This window comes from Borostomias antarcticus, assembly GCF_949987555.1.
Source record: "Borostomias antarcticus genome assembly, chromosome: 11".
NCBI classification, from domain to species: domain Eukaryota; kingdom Metazoa; phylum Chordata; class Actinopteri; order Stomiiformes; family Stomiidae; genus Borostomias; species Borostomias antarcticus.
The window spans coordinates 17,821,012-17,844,867 of NC_140244.1; the positions used below are offsets into that span (position 1 = coordinate 17,821,012).

General features: G+C 44.6%; 1 protein-coding gene across 1 annotated transcript; it reads right to left on the minus strand.

The window, feature by feature from the left end:
• Window positions 1–6,450: 6,450 nt before the first annotated feature.
• LOC311315634 (microtubule-associated protein RP/EB family member 1-like) lies at window positions 6,451–22,074 on the minus strand. Its single transcript, XM_084446328.1, has 7 exons — window positions 21,937–22,074; window positions 20,800–20,927; window positions 12,607–12,752; window positions 10,765–10,963; window positions 10,536–10,645; window positions 10,109–10,261; window positions 6,451–7,060 (listed from the first exon to the last, which is right to left on the minus strand). The coding sequence occupies exons 2-7, from the start codon at window positions 20,918–20,920 to the stop codon at window positions 7,010–7,012; spliced, it is 780 nt and encodes a 259-aa protein (XP_084302454.1). The 5' UTR covers window positions 20,921–20,927; window positions 21,937–22,074; the 3' UTR covers window positions 6,451–7,009.
• Window positions 22,075–23,856: the final 1,782 nt, after the last annotated feature.

Consider the following 23,856-nt stretch of genomic DNA (forward strand, 5'->3'; position numbering starts at 1 on the left):
CACACGGCCCTGCGTCCTCTTGTCCCCGTCCACTGCAGGGGACACACTCGCCCTCCTGCTGTCCGCACTGTGCTACACACACACACACACACACACATATTCTGTACCTGCACGCACACACCACACACACCTATGTGTGTACAAGCTGAGTAATAACAGTGGTAATAACAGTAGCATCTCTGTACCTGGGCTCCGTTCTGTTTCTGCTTCTCTCCTTCAGTGGGGGACCTGGGAGCACAGGGAAGACCCTGATATTGACCATACCACAACCTGATACTGACCATACCTCAACCTACTGACCATACCACAACCTGATACTGACCATACCACAACCTGATACTGACCATACCTCAACCTACTGACCATACCACAACCTGATACTGACCATACCACAACCTGATACTGACCATACCTCAACCTACTGACCATACCACAACCTGATACTGATCATATGAAACCTAATAGTATAACACTAGAGGCTCCTGTCAGATATGACTCAATAGTAGAGATCAGCTAAATTCATTCATATATATTTTTCCATGGCAATGGTGACTTGAAACTTATTACCTTCACAGAGTCACCCAGCCGCCAAACTACTACTACTGTGCTGCCACTACAACCACTACTGCTGCTGCTACTACTACAGAGGCTAGGTTTACTTAATGGTTTTACTTTGAGATTGTATCTCAATGAAAAGGGCTTTATAAATAAAATGAATTATTAAAATTACATATAAAGAACACAGTTGACATAAACAGCAGTTAATAGGATAGATACTGTAGCAGCATTGAGATCACCCACCAGGCTCCTGGTGATAAAGATGTCTTCTTTAGTACCTTCATGTTGGCATTGCTGCCACTGCCAGCAGTACTTGCCATTGCTTACACCATCTAACATCAGCCACTATCTAGCTTCAGCAGGCTGTCTGGTGAGGCTCATCCACAATGCATCCATTCATTGTTGGACGGGCATTCTGGAACTCCTATGCCTCTCTGTGATGTCACAGCATCGGAATCCAGAGCCTGACACACAAGAACTTGATGGATCATGTGTTTCTGTGTATGTATAAAATTATTTAAAAAAACATAATTAGATGGGCTAGCTTGTAGAGGCTAGACCAACTTGTGTTTTCCCACTATTTCTTTTTTTCTTTCTTTCTTTCTTTCTTTCTTTCTTTCTTTCTTTCTTTCTTTCTTTCTTTCTTTCTTTCTTCTTCTTCTTCTTCTTCTTCTTCTTATAGTTCTCCCCAATGTTTTGGCCCTTAACTACTTCTTCATACTTTGTGCCAGAAACTTAATTCAATTCACTTTAAAATGTTCATGATGTTTAGCTCTTTCAGGGATCCATTTGGATTTTTTACATAATTTTTATAGTTTTTTAGTCATTTAAGTTTTATTAGTAGCTTTGTACCATTGAAATTGCTGATGGAATGTTAAGGAACTTGATGTTTTTAGAGTGGTGGCAGTTGTTGCTTTGAAAATATTCACACATTTTGTAAACTGCTGGCACTCCTACAGTTTTAAGAGCTCATACACATACATCGAAATGTTCACAAAATTGTGCTGATTCGTACAATGTAATTATAATCAAAGCTGTGCAATTTATAGTTTTCAAGATATGACCATTTGTTTGACGACCATGTTCACCATTCAAACTACTGTCTCAATTCATAGCGAGCAAGTGGTGACAGGAGGACTTTGGAATTGCCAGTCGGCGGTGCCCAAAGCTGAGTTTATCTCAGGCTATGCATCCTTGCTCTCCCTCAGCTTTCTTGCTCTCACCGAGACATGGATCACAACAGGGAACACTGCCACACAGGCGGCCCTGTCAGATGTGTACTCTTTCTCCCACACTCCCAGAGCTGTGAGGCGAGGTGGTGGTACTGGCCTGCTTATTTCCCCAACATGGAAATGTTCTCTCTTTGTTCTACAGTTTTCCTCACCCTCTTTCAAATTCCATTACTGTCGTGTATTGCCCACCAGGCCCCCTTGGCGAGTTCCTGGAGGAGCCTGATACACTCGTCTCACTTCCCTGATGATGGGTCCGCACTCATCCTTCTCTCTTTCCTCTCCTCCTTCGATCTTCACCTCTCCTCCTACTCACAAAGGCGGCAACCAGCTGGATCTCATCTTCACTAGACAGTTCCACCCCTAGCCTGTCACTCCCCTCCATCTCTCTGACCACTATTTCATGTCCTACTCCCTCTCCCTCCCCTCTTCCCCCATAATTCCTCATCCTACCCACATGGTTACTACCCGTAGCCACCTCCGCCCCCTCTCCCCTACTGACCTTTCCACTGCCGTCACCTCTGCCCTCCCTGCCCCTGAATCCCTCTCTCTCCTACCTTCTGATGCTGCCACTGATCTTCTCCTCTCTACTCTTTCCTCTTCTCTGGACAATCTCTAGTGGGTGCATGGAGATTGCCCGGAGAGGGGTTCACTGTCCCTGACTGGCTATGACCTGAGGGAGCGGAGTCTCGCCACCAACCACGCCATGGACCCCTCAACTCAGCCTCTGAGTGGGGTAGAGACACAAGGTCTTCACCGGTGGGTGCATGGAGATTGCCCGGATGTCACTGCACTGCATTACATTATTTACATGTTTTATTTACATGTTTTAAAGTTTAAAATTTGCCATAGATAATAACTCAGAGTAAATGTTCTCCCGCTAATCAGATACCTCAACGTGAGTCTCTCAACACCATTTAAGATGTAATGCATCATCCCCAACATGGGCGGCAGCAGTGAGTAGGCTAAACAAAGCGGAGAGCGCCGAATCACCAGTAGAAGAAGACAGTTGATGCGCTGTGGATATTAGCCATTTAAGTGTACACATTTGCCTTTTATTTGAAAGGTGGGGGACTACAAACTGTAGCGACCTCGGAGAAAAGGCTTTCATCTTTCCAACGATGTGTTTACTTTGGTGAGTAACGAAACGGTTCTGTCTGTAGACTCGGACGACCGGGCCGAGGAAGCGCATTCATAGGTAAATTGCATTGAGAGTAACAGGGCGTTATCTATAGGATATCGCCCTGGACCAGGTCTACTCGCCACCATGCAACTATCCACACCACAGGCCCTTCAACTCAGCCCCCGAGTGGGGTAAAGACACTTGGTCTTCACCCGTGGATGCATGGAGATTGGCTGGAGGTCAATGCACTGCCCCCGACATGCTGTGATTCGAGGGGGCAGTCTCACCACCACGCCACTATCCAGTCATTCAGCCTTTACGGGTATTACTGATACACACTCAATACAGCTTCACAATTCTGATGTACAGCCCCCCACCCCAACTGAGCTCAACATCTTTATATCCAGCCCCCCAGCCCAACTGAGCTCATCATCTTTATATCCAAATCTCTTACACAGTGTGTGCATCACATAAGGCTAATGGCTTTCTTGGAACTTATGCAAGTAGATATTAATCTTTGTTATTGAGACATACAGTACTATGAATTGGAACATTTCTGACTGGAACACTCTGAAGTGGGTATTAAGCTCAACTGTTGTTCCAGAGCTTGCTGTTCTCTCCAGTTGCTCTCCCCAGATGACCCAACCTGACCTTACGGCCTAACAAACCTCTAAACTCTACGAATTTCCACGACACATCTAGCCCACCTCACATTTTCTCCTGGAAATGTACTTTCTAGTTAAGATTGTAATACCACTATGGTTTTGACGTGTTCCAATTACTATTCTTGATCTGACAACGAGACTCTAACAGCAAAGAGTAGATAAAAAAAAAAAATAATCCAGGCATGTTCAACGTGGAAATACTGTTTTATTGTTCGTAAGAAATTTGAATCAGCAAGGAGTTTAAGAAAATAAGAAAAAAAAAATCCCGCTTAAAAGACATGAACATGAGAGAAAAAGACTGACAGACAAAAATGAGAGCAGGGGGGCGGCCACAGGGCCCACAGTGTATGGATCTCACTGAGAATCACAGGAGGGTTGGGGGGTTCTGATTGGCTGATTGACACCACGTATCAGACAGATACGAGTGTCATCATCCTTCCTAGAATTCTATTATACAGCTCTGACAAACAAGAGAGGGAGCCAATGAGATGGCAGGGGATGAGGGGTCAGAGGTCAGTATTGGCAGTCAGACAGACAGGCCACTGAGGGGCGGGGCTGCTGATGCATTGCATACAAAAAACACTTCAAGACAGGTTGCTTCAATACCATTAGTCTTGGCACGACCCCAGGTGACCCAAACACAGTCAACCCAAAGGGTCTGACGAAACATAAGACAAGGTGTAGTGCATGTAGGTGTATGTTCTTGAAACGAGACACATTGGATCAATCACGTACTGTATGTTCAAAGTCTAACTGTGCCAAGCCACGCACTTTTAATCACACACACCCAAGTAACTGTGTCGGTTTCAGAAGAAGTGCTTCTCAACAAAATCAGCACAATGGTTTCTGAACCGGGAATTACATGAATGTTTCATTTCCCAAATACATTCTGGACAAAAAAACAACTATGATTTGGAAGAAGTGGTGATCCTTAGAAACGTATGCGCATAAAGACTGGTGTAATTGAGAGATGTGGTTCATAAGGCAACTTCTTCCCCTCCCCCGTCACCCCTGCCATTGAAGGCCTGGGTCAGCTCCTGCTTAGATACCAGGTAACTAATACGCTAGTTTCAAAGTTAACAGAGTGCAGCGCTCCAAGACCTCAGAGTTCAGGCTGGTTCACCAGGCTAGTTACACCCTGCTCAAATTGTTATAGCTCGAATTGAAAATAATATTATGACTATGTCTAGAGTGGTCTATTATCTAGTCATTGAGGGGGGGAGATTTCTACCTGGACACTTTGGCCAGCAGTTAGTGGCACTAGCTAGTTCTCAGCAGGTAGTCAGTTCCTACATGGTGAGACAGTGTACCTGGAAGACAGGAGGCCCTGATTCTGCCTCACTCTCCAGGGGAGGCAGAGGACATCTGTTACAGAGCAGCAAAAAAACAAAAAACAAATTATTTTAACAGCTAACTTACAATACTTTAATTCGCATTACAAACATTTGCCAAGAGAGAGAATACATCAAAGTCACATCTAGGTTGAGTTTGAAAAGGTTATCGAGAGAGAGAGAGAGAGAGAGAGAGAGAGAGAGAGAGAGAGAGAGAGAGAGAGAGAGAGAATGACTTAAGAGTAAGGCAATTCATAAAAACATCTCTGACCGCTCCTGTGCAGAGTGGCAGTGCTTTTGGGCCCACAGACTTAAGTCCCCGGCACAGTGGCTGGGCTGGAACAATCTAACTTGGTTCCAGAACTTACATCGTTTCGTTTAAACTTGCCACAAATCTAGGAGTAAAAAAAAACAAAAAAAATAGAGGGTAAAAAAGATAAAAGGAAACAATAAGATCATCGGTACAAAATAAGTCAGTATCACCTTTAGTGTGTGTTCCCCCCAAAAGGGGAGTGCCTTTGGCACAAGAGGTCAAACTGTTAAAGCGTTGAACCCTGGCCATAAATAACTGTAGGTTGGAGGAAACACCATAATCTGTGTAGTTTGAGGACTACGGCTGGTAAACCACACTGACCAACACGCTCACGCAAGATCAGGCCAGTTCCCCAGGCTCCGTTTGGGCTGGCTGGGGATTAAGGGTTGTGGCAGGCAACAACAGTGCATTACATCTTCTAACGCATAGAAGACAGAAAAAACACATCATACATACATACATACACACACACACATACACACACACACACTGACTGACAAGACACACACAGACCACAACCACACCACACACACACAGTGTTCCACCACAAGCCATCTAGTCCTATCGTGATTCTGGTTCTGGTTAGAAATTGGCATTTCTACGAGCTGCAGTGTGGGAGCTGCAACCTGCACTAGAGGGAATGACCTGTGTCTTTGACAACAAAGCCACAGCTTTCCTGGAATAAAGAATTGCACATTTAAAACAGACCCATAAAGATAGCCTGGCGGAAATCAACATTTAAAAAAAAAAAATCTAAAATAAACAGGATTTCCAGACCCTTCGAACCTTTGCAAATAGGGTCTGGCGAAGTCAGGCTATAGAGACGAAACCAAAGGACAGAAATGGGAGGAAAAAAAACTAGGTGAGGGATACGGGGTGATTGAAACCAGTCAGTGAAGAAATAAAGATTGACCATGATCAGTACATCCACCATGCATACAACACAATAACACTTCTAAAACCTCTCCTCAGTCCACATTAGGAAAACATATGAACAATTGAGATTCCACACATAACAGACACGTGGTAACAGACTAAGTGATAATTTAGGGAAATAATTATTTAAGTAACTATGAGGAGAAAAATACATGTACAAAAGTGTGTGTGCATCTGCCCCTGAACATCAATTCAACTCCCAGGACACACACACACACACAGACGAAGGGGGAGGAAAAAAAGGAAAAACCCAAAGAAGCGGAATCTTACAGACAGATAAGCTCACTCTTTTGGACCCAAGCAGACCAAGATGGCTGCCCTAAGCAACCCAAGATGGCCGCCCTAAGCAGACTAAGACGGTCACACTAAGCAGACCAAGATGGCTGCTCTTAACAGACCGAGATGGCTGCACTAGGCAGACCAAGATGGCTGCTCTTAACAGACCCATGGTGACCAGCGTACCTCAGCGCTAGACGCTAGGTAGATCCAGGCCACCAGGAGCCCAGGCCCAAGGACAGGGCCTTCAGAGGAGGTACTTCATACTTGACTTGTTTCAACTTTATTTGACAAAACCATTTCAGTCCAATCATTGAGTCCATTTGAGCAACCCAATTCCTGGACATGATCTGGTTGGCTCAGGTACCGGGGGGGAGGGGGGGTCAGGGCTGTTGCTCATTGCGGGGTGATCTGGTGGGCTCAGGTACCGGGGGGGAGGGGGTGATTTGGTGGGCTCAGGTACCGGGGGGGAGGGGGGTCTGGGTCAGGGCTGTTGCTGATGGCAGGGAGGGGCAGGCCGTGATGGAAGATGGGGCTGGTTGGAGGGAAGGAAAAGTTGCGTCATCCAGTCACGAGTCTTAGAACTCCTCCTGGTCTTCTGATTCGGCGTCTGGTATGACAAAGCCCTCCTGATTGGACACACAAGAGACACAGAATGAGGACATGTGTTCATAAATATTCTATTAAAAAAAACATTAAAAACAGGGGGGTCAAAATTTTAAGTTGTAATAACGTTACAAATGTAATGTAAGCCACCCCGTAATGATGTTTCACTAATAAACAATGTTAAAAGTGGGTGAGTTATGGACCCATTAACCAACCACACCTTGAGTCTGATGCAGAACAACCAGCCTGTTTAAATTTGCTGTGTGTGGGTGCGCCCCGGTAGCTCAACGGGCTGGGGCGCTTACCATGTAAAGGCTAGTCCTTTCTGCAGCGGCGTGGGTTTGAATCCAGCCCATTCGCTGCATGTCTTCCCTTCTCTCTCTCCCACCTTTCCTGTCTGTCACCTACACTGTCCTATCGTAATAAAGTATAAATGCCTTAAAAAATATCTTTAAAACTAGAAAAACCGCATAGCGGCTAAATGCCTCCGCCCAACAATGCAAGTTGCAGTTAACCTAACTAACCCTAACCCTAACTAACTGCTAACCTAACCTAACGCTAATGCTAGGCTAATGCTAGCTAGCTAATGCTAACTCTAATGCTAACGCTAGCTAGCTAAAGCTAGCATTAGTGTTAGTGTTACGTCCAGTATGTGTTTTATGGTAATGGGTATGTAGGCCTACATTTTTGGTTGTGTTTGGGTTAATGTTTTGGTGTCTTGTTATTGGTTTTTGTCTCCCCCTTGTGTTCTCCATTTAACATTTCTTTTCAGTTGAAGAGCTCACCTGGTTCAAATCCCCATTCATCAGCAGTCATCACCAATCAACCAATCATCATCCATTTCCTTCCCAATAAAAGCCTTCCTGTTTTTTAGTTCTGTTCGCTCTCTCTCTCGCCTGTGCTGTGGCAGGGCCAGGTGTTGGGTGGGTAGTTTTGTTCTGTTTGTGCTTTGTCTTGTTTTAGAGTCTTCTAGTTATGTTAAGTTGTTTATTGGTTCTCTTAGTTACACTCTGTTTAGTTTGACCAGCTTATTTTTGTATTTTGTAGTTTTGGCTCATAGGGAAACGTTTAGGTTAAGTTTAGATACCCATGGGTTTACATTTTTACATTAATATGTAGTTATTTTGTTTACTTCCTCAGTTTAGTGGTGGCACCACCCCATGTATTTGGGGGTGCTCTTTGAGCACCTGTTAAATTGGTGGTGGGTTTTCAGTTTGTATTATGTATTTAATTTGGTGCCACCCTTAGTAACCTTTTCGTTCCCTATGTTGCCGTAATTTTGAGTTGGTGTAAATAAATATCTGGTTTTACACCTAAAAACTGTGTTTGTGTGTCTGTGCCCTCACTTGACCGGTCTGTTTTAATGTTGGTTGCCCTGGTCCTCCGACCCTTAGGGGGCGCCGTAACATTAAAAATTAGCGTTAGCATTATCATTAGCTAGCTAGCATTCAAAAGAGCCTTTTGTGATGTCAGTGACCTTGACCTTTGCCATTTGAATACCAAATACCAAAATCTAATCCAATTAATCTAATTAAAGGAAAATGCTCGTTTTTGACAACCTGGACCTTATTTACGACATATTATAAGAAGTTTGACTCACCGAGATCACTTTTGTGTTGTTCGGAGGCCTGTAGAAGAAATTTAAAATCCAGCGCGAGCCAGTATATCCATGTAATGGCGTCGGACGGGGCAACGGGAATGCAGTTTCTCAAAATCCATTTTCGGCCGCTAAACGGTTGTTTTCATCAATCAGATTGGATGAATCGACAGTTGAGATTCCGCAACGCGAGCCATTGTTGTTTTTGTCTTCAAATACCGGGTCTTTAGCCTCTGTAATATGATCTTTACACGCCTCTCCCCCACTTGCTCCAGCACGCATGCGCACAGGCCAGCGCGCAGACTGGCTATTCTCCGGCTCACATTCTCTGCGCTACGATCGTTGTTGGTGCCGAGAATATTGTCGTCGTCATTCGTCAGCAACAATCCGATCGTAGCGCAGAGAATGTGAGGGAGAATAGCCAGTCTGCGCGCTGGCCTGTGCGCATGCGTGCTGGAGCAAGTGGGGGAGAGGCGTGTAAAGATCATATTACAGAGGCTAAAGACCCGGTATTTGAAAAAAACAATGGCTCGCGTTGCGGAATCTCAACTGTGGATTCATCCAATCTGAACAACCGTTTAGCGGCCGAAAATGGATTTTGAGAAACTGCATTCCCGTTGCCCCGTCCGACGCCATTACATGGATATACTGGCTCGCGCTGGATTTTAAATTTCTTCTACAGGCCTCCGAACAACACAAAAGTGATCTCGGGGAGTCAAACTTCTTATATGTCGTAAATAAGGTCCAGGTTGTCAAAAACGAGCACTTTCCTTTAAGTCCAACTGGACCTTTTGGCCAAATATGTACAAATTCTGTCAAGCCGTTCTTGAGATATCGTGTTCAGCAAGCCAAAAACACCTTTTGTGAGGTCAGTGACCCTTGACCCCCACAATGTAATCAGTTAATCCTTGAGTCCAACTGGACATTTTACCCAAATATGAACAAATTCCGTTAAGCCTTTCTTGAGATATTGTGTTCATCAGGCCAAAAACACATTTTGTGAGGTCAGTGAACTTGAACTTTGACCCCCACGATCTAAGCAGTTCATCCTTGAGTGCAAGTGAACATTTGTACCAAAGGGGAAGAAATTCCATCAATGCTATCGCCTGGCGGAAGAATAAAAAAAAAAAAAAAGTATGCAGTGTGACCTTACTGTAGCACGCTTCCAGAGCTACACGCACAAAGAATTAAGAGAGGGAAACCAGCACAAAAATTACAATTCTATAAAACTTTATGCCTAGAAATATGCACCCTTTACAGTGTTATAGTGCTGTGTATATGTAACGGTGAACCACTATACCTTTCTCTGCATGCTGCATTAAGAGCTTGTGAGTCTAACTGGTGGCGGCGGTAGCTAACGTTTCCAGAATCTTTCTGGATGCTATCAGGCTATTGCAAAATCCTCATGTGGTGCGAGTTCAGACTGTATGTATCATATCTGAATCCCTCCGGGCCGGTGTGTGCGTGTGCTCACGTCTGTGGCGTAGAGAATGTCGATGATCCTCTGCAGCGTTGGGTCTCCTTCCCCCTCCTTCTCTTGGCAGATCAGCTCAATGTTCCTGAGCTTTCCAAAATAAAAGTCCCTCTCCTTCTCCATGTCCTGGATGGTGGACTTCAGGATGTTCACCTGGAGGAGCAGGAGCAGAGTCCATCAGCAGCTGCTGTGAACTGTGGCTCAAACCAAACAACTGTAGCTAGAATAACTGACTAAATAAATGCTAAGCGCTACAACTAGCAACATCTCATATTAGCCAGCTCAAATAAACATTAAATTAAAAGCACACTGACATTACAAATATTATCATCAACATTGCTTCTTTTGAATGTGAATGAATGCAAGAATCACTGAATGGTCGTATGAACGGATGGATGAAGGATGGATAAACCACCAATCGCGTTACCTCCTGGATGAGCTCCGCCCTCTCCTCGTCTCCTCCGCCGACCCCTGGTCGTCGCACCGACACCGGCGCCATCTTAGGCGCTACCTTGGCAACCGCTGCTCTCTGGGGAGCTGATCGGAACAACCCACCAATCGGAATGTAGGGAAGGAAGGTTGTTAATGATCAGAGCATGATTATTGATTTCTCAAAGGTGTATTTGTGCTCGCGTGAGAGAGAGAGAGGGTCTGACCTGCGTTGAGGATCTTCTTGGGCTTGTTGAGGGCAGTCATGGCGGGGCTGGGCATGGGCATGGTATCCTGACCCTGGCGAGCCTCGACCGGGTCGTACTCCTTGCCATCGTAGTTGGCGTCAAAGAACTTCTTGAACCACTGAACAAACTCAAAGTTGTCCTGGAACTTCCCCTTTATCAGCTTATCCACTGGGATGATCTGGGAAGAGGAGAGGAGGAAGGAGGGGAGGATAGAAGAGAGGTGTGGAGAGGAGTAGAGGGTAAAAGACAGTAGGGTAAAGAGCTGAGCCGAACCTTATCAGCACATTTACTACCGAGGTCAGTAGAGGATCCACAACGAGGCCTGGGAGTCCATCTGAAATATGAGCTGGACTGGACGTGGGCGTCACACTAAGAGGCTGGAAACGAGCAAGCTGAGGTATGAGCTGCCCTGAGAGCTACGGGGGGATCTGCAGAGAACCTGGACTAACCTGGACTAGCAGACAAGCACCATTCATCCTGAGAGACTACATCTGGGGGGAGATCCAAGTCTGTTTACCCTGAGGTACCTCTGCTTCTGTCTGCTACACTTTAAGCAATGGGCAGCACGCCCACGCGCAGACACACGCGCGCGCACACACGCACACGCGCACACGCACACACACACACACACACACACACAGAATCTGTTCATTGTGTGGCTGCGCAGTGTTACCCAGCTATCTAGCCAGCTAACACAGAGGAGTCTGTCTAGGATGATCCAACACTCCCCTCTCTCCTGGCACAGGAACACAATATGGCAGACAGACGAGAGAGGGGTATAGAGAGAGAGAGAGAGAGAGAGAGAGAGAGGGGGGGGGGGGGAGAGAAAGAGAGAGAGGGGGGGATAGAAAGAGAGAGGGAGGGGATAGAGAGAGAAAGAGAGAGAGAGGGGGGATAGAAAGAGAGAGGGGGGATAGAGAGAGAGAAAGAGAGAGAGAGGGGGGATAGAAAGAGAGAGAGGGGGGTAGAGAGAGAAAGAGGGAGAGGGATAGAGAGAGAGTGGGGGGGTAGAGAGAGAGGGGATAGAGAGAGAGGGATAGAGAGGGGGGGATAGAGAGAGAAAGAGGGGGGATAGAGAGAGAGAGGGGTCATGCTCACTCAGCAGTAAACACAATTAGCAGGCAGCAGCACAAGAGAGCAAAGCTGACATCATTAGAAGACACACACACACACACACACACACCTAATGGGAGGGGTAGGATTAGGATCAGAGAGCATCTAATAGTCTTGTGTGTTTTACATGGGGTCAAACATGCTGCAAACCAACTAAAGATGTAGAAGAATGCATAGAGAGAGAGAGAGAGAGAGAGAGAGAGAGAGAGAGAGAGACGGAAAGACAGGGAGAGAGAGTATGTGTGTGTGTGTACTTGCTACAAACAGCACTCTAAAGCGCAACAATAAACAAATAAGCACTAGGGATGCACCGATGCATCAGCCGATGTTGGCCTTGTTGACTGCTATTGGCCCATCAGCAAATAACATGACATTCACCGATGGTAGTGGCCCATGTTATGTCGCAACAACTACAGCTTTTTTTGCCTACCCAGCTGCAGATTCGGAGAAGATCCGTGATGTAATGCCGCAAACGCACGCTTTCAAATTAAAGTGAAATAAAAATTGGCGTTTTGGAACCAAACACTTCATTTCTTTGTTTCCCTGGCACAAAAGGGGGAATAAAAATAAAATAAGATAAACATCGGCCATAGGCATCGGCTGGATTGTTATTTTAAACATCGGCATCGGCCCAGAATTTTGCAATCGGTGCATCCCTAATAAGCACATGACCAGACTCGTAGGTGCAGCTCAGTTCAGCTCACTCACTTTGTCAACGCCCATCCTTTTGAAGCTGGCCTGCAGTAGCTTGAAGTTGTGAATGAACTCGTGCTCCAGCTTGGCAGCGAACTTGACCTTCTTCAGAGGCACACAGCCAGGGAAGAGCATGTCCATGAACTGGCAATAGGCCCCACCTAGTGAAGGAAACGGATGAATGCTCAACTTGAGGATATACATGGAAATAAGTACTGTAGTTATTATTGAGCTACTCGTATACTCCTATTTCAATATGCATACCGCCACTGAGTGTTAAAGGTCAAATAAACACAATGAAATAAATATGATATTTATACTTGTCCTCTTACCTTCCCTAGCACTGTGACTGCTGGTGGAACTTGTTCTTATAGAAGCCTTTACTGACTATGACAGGGATGTACAGTCGGCTCACTTCTAGACAAATGTACTACTTATAAGTCCCTTTGGATAAAAGTGTCATTGTCATTTACCACATGGTAAATGACATGTAAAAGCAAGTCAATTTAATGATAGAGACGGGCCTGACCTGCTCAAAACCAAGCCCAAGCCCCGCCCCCTAAATGACCTGCTCAAAACCAAGCCCCGCCCCCTAAATGACCTGCTCAAAACCAGGCCCAAGCCCCGCCCCCTAAATGACCTGCTCAAAACCAAGCCCAAGCCCCGCCACCTAAATTACCTGCTCAAAACCCAAGCCCCGCCCCCTGCATATTTGTAGAGACCGGGGAGACCGGAGAGGTGAAACACGGGGCCCATCTGATGGAAAGCTAGAGATCAGCACCGACTGTTTAACATGTTTCATCACAGGTCTCCTCTACAGCGCGGGTGTCGGGGGTTAGTGGTTTATTTGGGAACGCCCTGCAAAATCAACACACACTTTCACAATAGTCAATTGTTGACCAAACTGGCTGAGCCATTCATCTGAGAACAAGACGATCAGAAGATAAGTCAGTCAGTTTGAGAGCTGATTTGGATCTGAGCATGGCATCAATGTGAAATATGATCCGGTGTGTCTATTCATACGCCATGCCTCCACTATAGAGGGGTGAGGCCTACTAGCCCACATCATGACAATGCGACCTGGCCCGGTCTGGTGCTCCGCTGGGCCCATCTCTCCCAGAGCTGAACATCCTTCAACATTTTCACATTCCACTTCTTCAACAATGATTTTTTCGATTCCTATGTTGAAAGAGTGTACTTAAATCTTTGTGTATTTAAATCAAATGGGTCATAATTGGGGGCCAAGCAGCGAAGCTGCGTAGGCCTCCATTAAGTTTCTACCTTTTCTTATTTATTATTCCTCTGCCATTGTAGTCTATGGCAGCCCATAGAAGCTTATGGTAGAAAGTTATGAAAATTGGCACACTCTTTCGGGACAGTGCCCTGACCCTCCTCACCAAGTCTCATGTCCACACCTCACCCTCTCTAGCGCCACCAACGTGTCAAAGTTGGAGGTGCATTTATGCATACAGCTTTTCTTCAGCAAGTCCAATTTTCAAACTTCAGGTGTCCTTCAATTCCTTGGCTCAAGCCGGATTCACTCTACCAAGTGGAAGCAAAAGCTGACATTATCCACTCAAATCTGCGAAGCGCGTTTGTAAGATCCGTCGTGGCATAGCGGGTAGCGCGTCAGTCTCGCAAGCAGCGAGTTCAGGGTTCGATTCCCGTTCATCCAAAGTGCATTTTTATAATTATTGTAATTATGCTGCTGTGGAAGTCAGTGGCAGACAACAGAATCATTGTCGGTCGCTCCTGCCAGTTAAAAGTTGTGAAATTTGGCTCACAGACCAGGGACTCGTGTGCCTATTGTTCAGAGTAAGTAATATGTGTGTATTACAAATGTTTGCCATGTGGGGGAGGCATCTTACAGTACAGTACATCATATTCATGGGTTTTGTTGTAGAGACGATTATCCAGACAAGCACATACAGTAGAGACAATCACATAGACAAGCTCATACAGTAAAGACAATCACATAGACAATTGCATACAGTAGAGAAAATCAGACGGAAGCACATACAGTAGACAATCACAGACATACAGTACAGCAGAGAACATAACATACAATAGACACAATTACATAGACAAGCACATACAGTACAGACAATCACATATAGTACAATAATGCGCTCCTCTTGTGTAAAATGCAGCAGACGGAACTTGGTTGCGTATTGTTTGCCATGTTCATGGCCGTGTACAAATAGTCAAAGTGGGTAAAGGAAATGCAGTGAGTGGGTGTAGACTTCTGTGGAGTAGGGGAAGGTTTTGAAGATTCAATGGAGTCTAGTTTGTCTGAATGGGAAGGTACAAGTGAAGAAGTGAAGAACACTGGCCAGACTCCTGTTTACCTTCATTGCTATCAGAAGGTAGGCCGTCTTTCGCTGGTGCAGCAAGAAATTCCACTCTAGGCTCCCATTTTGTAGTGTTCACTGACAACAACATTCTCGCAAACTTACAGGAGGTGAACCTGAGAAGCTTGGAGCAACAGTGGGCAGCCAGACTCTACAACTACCACTTCAACATCAAGTTCCAGCCTGACAAAACCAATGTTAATGCTGATGCCCTATCTCGTGTACCTGTGGATGGAGTAGAGGATGGTGAAGAGGAGGAGATCCTGGCCCTGAAGACTTTTCTCACCGGGGTGGAAAACCCATGCCCAGAAATGCTTAACTCTCCTGTCCAAGTTCACCTAGAAGAAGTGCAGCTGGGCCGAACCCCCTGGAGAATGGAAGGACGCCCAGCAAAAAGATGACATGATTCGCCACATGCTGTTATCCTTGCAGACAGGGAAACCGCCCAGTGCAACAGAAAGGATCGCCCTGCAACGTGACACTCGGCAGATCCTCAAGGAGAGGAAGAGGCTGACTCTGAGGGAGGGAGTCTTGCATCAGTGTGTGAGGGACCCCAACACCGCAAACTCCATCTTTCAGCTGGTCCTCCCTACAGCCTTGAAAGAGAAGGTGTGGCAGAATTTCCACGAACGGGCTGGCCACACGGGTGTGGGAAAGACTTAAGCTCTCATCCGCTGCCCACGAGTGTTGAGTATTAGACCAGCCTACTTTTCTTGTTTTATTGAGCTGAATGATTTTCATAGTTTGCAGTGGTTGAAGTTTGCAGTGGTTATAACGTTTGCTGTGTTTACCAAGTCTGCAGTGTAGTTGCAGTCCGACAAACATATCTCTAAAGCCTTCAAAACATCAGTCGTATTTGCTTCATCTTTTGCGTGGTCAGCTTGGCCCCCACAACGCTGCTTGCAGCTTTAATTCACCTTGTTTTTCCGCCGTCACCAGGCGTGTTTTCAATGAAAAACGCTGTATTAGATGTCGCAAATCCTTGCAATGCACCGTTTAATTACCGCCTGGCGCCTTAAGGCGTCGGTTATGGTTAAATACACCGGTCGCCGTCAGGCGTTTATTAAATGGCGCCAGGCGTCTCATAAACACATTTTTAAAAGGTACCGCCCACTGGCCTCTACGAAGCCTCAGGTAGTACAACTGTCCCAATGAGGGTCCACTTCAGAACACGGTAAGTGCACTAGGCTACTTTTAATGACATATTATGGTTATATATTATGGCTTTATGGTAAAGTAATCTCTCTCCTTGCATCTCTTTTCACCCCACCTCCATCTACCCATCAACCCCCACTGCTGTGACTATATCCTACAGTACATCTACCCATCAACCCCCACTGCCAGTGACTATATCCTACATCTACCCATCAACCCCCACTGCCAGTGACTATATCCTACATCTACCCATCAACCCCCACTGCCAGTGACTATATCCTACATCTACCCATCAACCCCCACTGCCAGTGACTATATCCTACATCTACCCATCAACCCCCACTACCAGTGACTATATCCTACATCTACCCATCAACCCCCACTGCCAGTGACTATATCCTACATCAGCGGCCCCCAACATTTGTTGAACCACGGACCGGTTTCATATTAACAATATTTTCGGGGACCGGCTGTTGGAGGGGGTGGGGTCATGGATCCTGCCAGAAAACAAGATCCAGGACCTCCAGGATTTGGACAGGACCTATTTGATTGCATCTGGCACCCCGTTTGTAAATTATCAAAATAAAGTGTGTGTAATATTTAATGATGTTCTGTTATTTCCCATTGAAGTTATTCGTAGATCGCTTGTTTGCCTATTTTGGATGGAGACACGACAGACGTAAATCACTGAGGTCATGATTAGGTTTGCAAAGGGGTGGAAAATTTCCTGAAATTTACTATGGTAACTTAAGCTCTGGAATTTTGGAAATGTAGACTTTTTTTTCTTCTTTTTTTTGTTGCTCGTAAGAGCTTTTATTTATTTTTATTTTTATTTTTTTACAACTTTTAATTATATTTTATACATTTATTCTAAGATTTTATCCCATTTTCAGTGTGCAGTTACCCCCTACTAACTGTTGAGGATTCGTCACACAGCCCGGCCGGTCAGCAATACGAAGAGGAGAGACTCCTTAGAGAGTTCTCAACTCAAAACCATAATTCCAACAACAGACAGGGTTGCTGTTGTGTGACGAACCCTCAAGCCAAGATTAAACTAACCACCCTCGGGGAGTGGCGGTCCAATAGGCCACTCCCTCTGGGATCCGGCCATACTCCGATCAGGTGAGACCGCCAGTCCCTGGTGAGCAGCTGCACCGGAACACGATGCATTAGATGACTACATCACCCCTATAACAGGGAACTTAAAGTCCCAGTTAACCAAAATCAGAGATTTGCTTGAAAACACATTCTGTGTGTTAGTGATGGATTGCTGATAACATGTAAAAATGGGATGAACCATGTGTAGTACTGAATTGTGAAGTTAGACCAGTTTTGTGTTTTTGACCAGTTTTGATTTCTGGATTTTCTGGGCGGGCTTAAAATGGTACTTGTTGACGTAGAGCGGTGTTCTTAGCATATCCCCGCCCTAACACTATATAAAGCTAGAACGGATTAGAATCTTCGGTTCTCCTGCTCAATCTTGAGTCTAGAATTAGCTAGTTTTTCTTAGTTAGCAATGCCTATGCATAAAACTAAACGAAAATGCATCCTTCCTGGATGCCAGCAGGAATGGGATGATAAGGTCTCCTTCTTTCAACTCCCGAGTAAAGCTGAAATGAGAAGCAAATGGGTAGCATTTTTGAAGAGCCATGGTGTTACAGAGGAGTCTGTCACCGCTAGCGCCCGCCACCGCAGCAAACATTTCACTCCCGAAAGCTTCTGCAATTATAATATGAGGCTTTTGGGTTTCACGGACTCACAACTGGTCCTGGTGAATTCGGCGGAGCCAACCATCTCCCTCCCCGGCCTCCATTCTCCTCCTGTCGCATCAACCTTTGGTGCCGACACCGCTGCCTTGTGTGCTTATAGCTAATTAACGTTATAACGTTAGCTAGGTAACGTAAGCAATAGGAAAGTACACTGCTACGTTAATATACAAAATATGTGTCTTGACATTTATGTGGTAATGTCAGCTATGATGAATTATATGTAATCTTAGGAGGAATTATAGCTAACATTAGCTATGTAGTTTGTTGCAGATGGGAGTGTGTATATACCTTAGTCTAGCTAACATAGCTAGCAGCACCGACCAGGCGACCACCCACCAAATAACGTTACGGATGATATATTATGACTATAAGCGTTAACTATACAGAAACTGCCTGCCATATTTGTGGCACCTGATGTGCGTATGGGTTCACCGGTAATGGTTACAGTATATTTCTCCAGCGGGAGACCGGCAGGCGGGAGCGAGGGGGATGGTTGGGTAGACCAGCTGCAGCTGGAGAAAGACGCACCCTCTCCCAGTGAAGCGGTGCTCGGCGGCTACTGGCTGAACATTCCAGTTCTGTTGGATATGTTGCGGGAAAGTTGAAGCCGAGTGCTCGTTATTCTCACACATAACATTGCCAACGAGAGTGGATGAGTCTGTCTCGATTATCAACTCCAGTAGTGTACGCTTCTTCGCGCTATCAGCGCTGTTCAAGCCAGTGACTAAAAGGTACATTTTAAACAACTTTTTCCATTGATCCCAAGGGACGACAGGATCGCCTGGGAGGGATAGGAATGGGTCCGGATGTGGCAGGGAGAAAATAGGGACAGACTCATACATTCCTCGTTGCCTGTTTTTGTATTTTGCATCTAAGGGCAGTAACACTGGCGCTTTGGTATAGAGTAGCTACAGTTTTACCTGTGTTGTTTGTCAGGAGGTAGGTTAGGAGGAAGCATCTGTGCGTTTGACTTATTAGACAAGTGTTATTTCAACTCCTCTCTGTTTTCACAAAGCTGTGCCTTCCTACCACAAAAGAGACGGCGTGCCAGTGTGACAATATGCAGACCAGAGAACTGTACTATTTGACAGGTTCTTCCGTCCACACCCCCTCCCCACGCAATTGGGTGTGGCTTCGGTGCCTTCAGCAGACACGCCCCCACAGTCTCAGACCAGAGAATGCTGCTGATTTTTAACCAATTTTGAAGCCTTATTTTATATACTTAGCGACATTTTTAATCACTCAGATTTGGCTGGCTGGTTAATGACATGTTTTCCTGTGGTGTATGAAGCTCATAACAAAAATTTGAACTGGGTTAACCTGGACTTTAAATGTAGTCTAGTTGGGGGAAAAAACTATATAAAATGCAATTCTAGATCTTGCAGCATGATCTTGGTTAAAACAACCTGATTTAATTCAAATTCAGTTGAATTTGAACTCTGCACTGCTCCATCACGTGTACTGCATTCTTCCATCACATGCACAGCTAATTCCTAGCATCCTGCACACTAAGAGGGCTGTAGAATCGATTCAAGTTCTTCTCACAAATAGATTAAGTAAAAAAAATCATTTTTAAAATAGTATTAGAAATGTTTGCCTGCATGTCCACTATGACAAAACAAAATGTTTATATTTATGTCTGTATATGACAAGGTAAATACAGTTGGTATAAATAACCCCAAAATTCCCATAAATTCCAGTTAATTCCTATGGAAGGTTTCCAACTTTGAATATTCCCAGAATTTTGCAATCCCAGTCATGATGCAATGACGCTGGCTCCCCGTGTGAGTTTTGAGTAGGCTACGTCGAGGTAAAATGCTCAAAACCCATTATTTTAATTTCTTCTAACCAGCTGGAACCCTAAGCGCAGGCCGAAGTCATTTCAGTGGTGGAGATGAGAACGGGAGTAGGCTGCGGTACAGTTGGTGAGGAGACTTTTAGCGACTCAGGAAATGTAAATGCTGGCCAGTGGTTTAATGCTTTTTGGCATTAACATATCAACCCCCCACTGCAGTAACTATCTTACATCTATCAACCCCCCACTGCAGTAACTATCTCACATCTATCAACCCCCCACTGCAGTAACTATCTTACATCTATCAACCCCCCACTGCAGTAACTATCTTACATCTATCAACCTCCCACTGCAGTAACTATCTTACATCTATCAACCCCCATTGCAGTAACTGTATCTTACATCTATCAACCCCCCATTGCAGTAACTGTATCTTACATCTATCAACCCCCATTGCAGTAATTATCTTACATCTATCAACCCCCCATTGCAGTAACTGTATCTTGCATCTATCACCCCCCCATTGCAGTAACTATCTTGCATCTATCAACCCCCCATTGCAGTAACTATCTTGCATCTATCAACCCCCCCATTGCAGTAACTGTATCTTGCATCCATCACCCCCCATTGCCAGTGAATGTATTCTATGTATTCATACCAGTATATGATTTGTAATATTTTTAGGCCTTCCTTCTACACAAAGACTGTTGAGCTGCCTCCCTATGAAGTATGGCTTACTTACGTACAGAGCTCACACTCTGTAAATGAAGAAGGTAGCTTGACATTGGTTGGATTAGTTTTATCTGAAACATTGATTAACCGCAATAATATAGTTTGATTTTATGCACAATCTATTCTTAAGACACCCTATCTACCGCCTCCCCCGAAAAAATAGACACGCCTGCTTACGGCGCTGCAGCTTGTCTGGGGAAATTCTACTTTCAAAACCTAACCAACCCGAACCCTATCCAAAACCCAAATATAAGGTATTCATGGCTAAAAAATACTTATAATCGTACTTCCTGCCGCTGTAAAAATAGTCCCTGCCTTGATTTTATATGGGCTAGTTACTCCTCCTCACCAATCAATAAAGTACCTACCTACCCTTCTTCACTTGGGTTAAGTAGTTGGTTCTTACCTGAACACAGCAGCTCGATTTTGGTGAGGTTGATCTGTAGAGACTCGTTGATCCAAGCCAGCATGTCATGGCGACTCAGATTGTCACTGGTCACTGATGTCGAATATACATTAACAGCCATTGTCTCACTGCGCAGGAGGGAGAGATGAAGAGATGTCAACTGCATTATAAGATCAGTGGTTTCTTTAGGGTAACAAGGTTTGTTAACTATTGACTGGTGGAGAGCAACAGGTGTGACAGGGGACATTACTGCCCTGCAGGTAATGATTTGCTAGCTGAATTCTGGACTAAAGATGTTTTAATTTATGCTCCCCATATATTGCAGTCCCTCATAGCTAACGTTTAGAGGTATATGGTGATGCTACTAGCTGGCTAATGTTGTTTGGTCCTATGACACAGATGGCAAATAAGTCCACATAGGCCACCACTGACTCAGAGGACAGACATCTTTTCTCCTTATCTAGCTACATCATCATCAATTGTCTCTAGCTATAGCCTAGTCTCTCACGGACTAAATTGGCTATTGCTGAAAATGACAGTTGACGGGCGCTGTACCATTTTATATGGTTGACTTATTCCATTGACCGCCTACTAGGACCCACCACAGACAGCTGTGAGAGAAATGTCTGGGATGGGAGTGACCCAGCTAACGTTAGTCATCATTAGCCAGCTGGCTATCTAGTCTAGCTAGCTGCTGCCAAAGGCCCAGTTGAGGATAATGTTAGCTAACGTTAGCTTCTATCAGAATGATGATGCTATCCGTTATCTCTGATGTGAGTTTGCCAACAGTAGCGTTTAATCAGCTAGCATAAATAGCCATGAGAAGTATAGATATGTTAGCTAGCAAGACTAGCTATCTAAAGATGTGTATGTCCATAACATGTGTAACATCAGCTATATATAGCTAGCTAGCTAACAAGAGGTCTAGCGGCATTTCCCCCGCCCTAGCCGGTGTGCTTTAGCTAGTTAGCTAGCTTGCTAGCTAAGTAACCATAGACGCGCTCTCTTTATTACCCATTCAAGTCAATCCATTTTTTTCTGCGACGCCCCTTTTTTGCGTGTTAGGCTAGAACGCTAAGCTAACTGCTATTTCAACCACCCCCAATATTGTCATATGTTTCGATACGAGGACTTTACCTGGATTCAAAATGGCTTTCACAAGTCTAAGCGTCGTTTATAGCTATAAAATAACCACAGGTAAACTATTTCTCATTTAAACGCTAACACAGAATATTCTTCTCTCTTTTCTCCTTAGCTGGCCAGTGCAGTCTGCCGGTGGTCGATTCCTTTCAGAGCAACTGCTGCTGCGTTTGTTCCAGCCAGGAGACGTCAGCACGTAACGTCCACACGTATGACTGAAGGGCTTGGGCGAGGCAGCCACACTTCAATAAAAGAAAAGAAAAAAAAACAGGCCAGGTCCAGCCTGGCTTATGTGCGTGGCTGGCTTGTTTCTGTTCAGGACTGGTAGGACGGAAGCTAGTCATGCCACTGAAATAGCTGTGAATTGAAATGACATCAAATAATGTCTGATAAATTAAGATAGGTCTTGTCGCCTGGACACATCAGTTCCAATGCTTCCAATGCTAATCCAGCACAATAAGAGCGGGATAGCCAGTTAGCTCATGAGCTCACAATAACTAGCAGCAGCTTCTATAAGATTAATGGTAGCAGTCAGTGGCTAAAGCAGTTGATGATAACATAAAGTCATCCCCACCGGGGTTTACTTGGTCTCCCGGGTGGGAGTCCAATGCTCTGACCACTACTCTACTTGTGCAGTGAAGATCGGCGGATTGATTTTGGTGTTTTCGTGATTTTGGTGTGCTGGGACTACTGCAGGTTTAGGTTAGGTTTAGGGTTGACTGGTCTCTACATTTTATGGGAACTAGCCTTCTACACAGGCCATAGCTGTATCCCATCTAGCCACAATCCTCACATACAGCTGGTTAGCTTCCTTAGCTTAGCATAATTTGCTATTTGTATAGGCTACTTACAATCGCATTCTGAACCTATTAATGAAAATATAAATTCATAACAATATCTATATCATATCCGTTAACCAGGTTTCCACCAAGGTTATTATAGTGGCCGAAAACTAACGAAAAAACATAGTTATCTGAAATAAAAATAAAAACTAGGCTTTACAAAAATAACAAATTTAAACTGCATTGTGTGTTTACGAAACTAACTAAAATGAATTAAAATTATAGAGAAAATGTATTTAGTTTTAACCCCCACCCTCGGGTTATTTATTCATTCATATCCATATATAGCATCCTGGACATGATCCATTCAGACCCGTATCTATCTTACTGTACGTTACTTTATATAGAAATGGTAGGCCTACTTATTGTGTAATTTGTACATTTGTAACTTGTAGATTGTAAATTGTGTATTGGAGTTTATCTGTATTGAACATAATTTTGGAGACAGCAACAACATTTCACGGTGACTGTACTAAACATTACATGTCACATGTTACATGTCACATACATGACGGACAGACATACAGAGGTTTGTGGCATTATAGTTAGATGAACTCAAATGAAGTCTACTCCAAAATCGTTTTTTGTATTAAGCTTTTAGTTTTTGGTTTGTTAGATTTAAATAGCTTTTTTGTTTGGTCACAACTACAGGGAGGTGTAAAATAATGCAGTATTCATACCAAGAAGCTATTATAACCTCTGTCTGAACTCCTGTCTCAACACTCTAGAATGTTGGAAGATAAGTAGGCTACAACACCTTACGGATGACTTTTAATTTATATTTAGCACTAACATATTCCCTTTGCCAGATGGAACAACTGTGGCCCTATTTTTAGACTATATTTTCTTGTATGCATGTGACTGGGAGGCTGTGTTTTGAAGTAAATTCGCAGATACTGTACAGAGACTTGAAGAGTTTCCTGCCTTCAGTCTTAAGGCTTTGTAATACAGCCAGACTCTATGAAAGATCACAGCTATGAAAGGACTGTCTTTTCTGAATGGGCTCTTTTCATAAGAGGACCACATGCATGCGTGACAACACTACATCACAGAGTGCTCTAGGTCACGCAACACA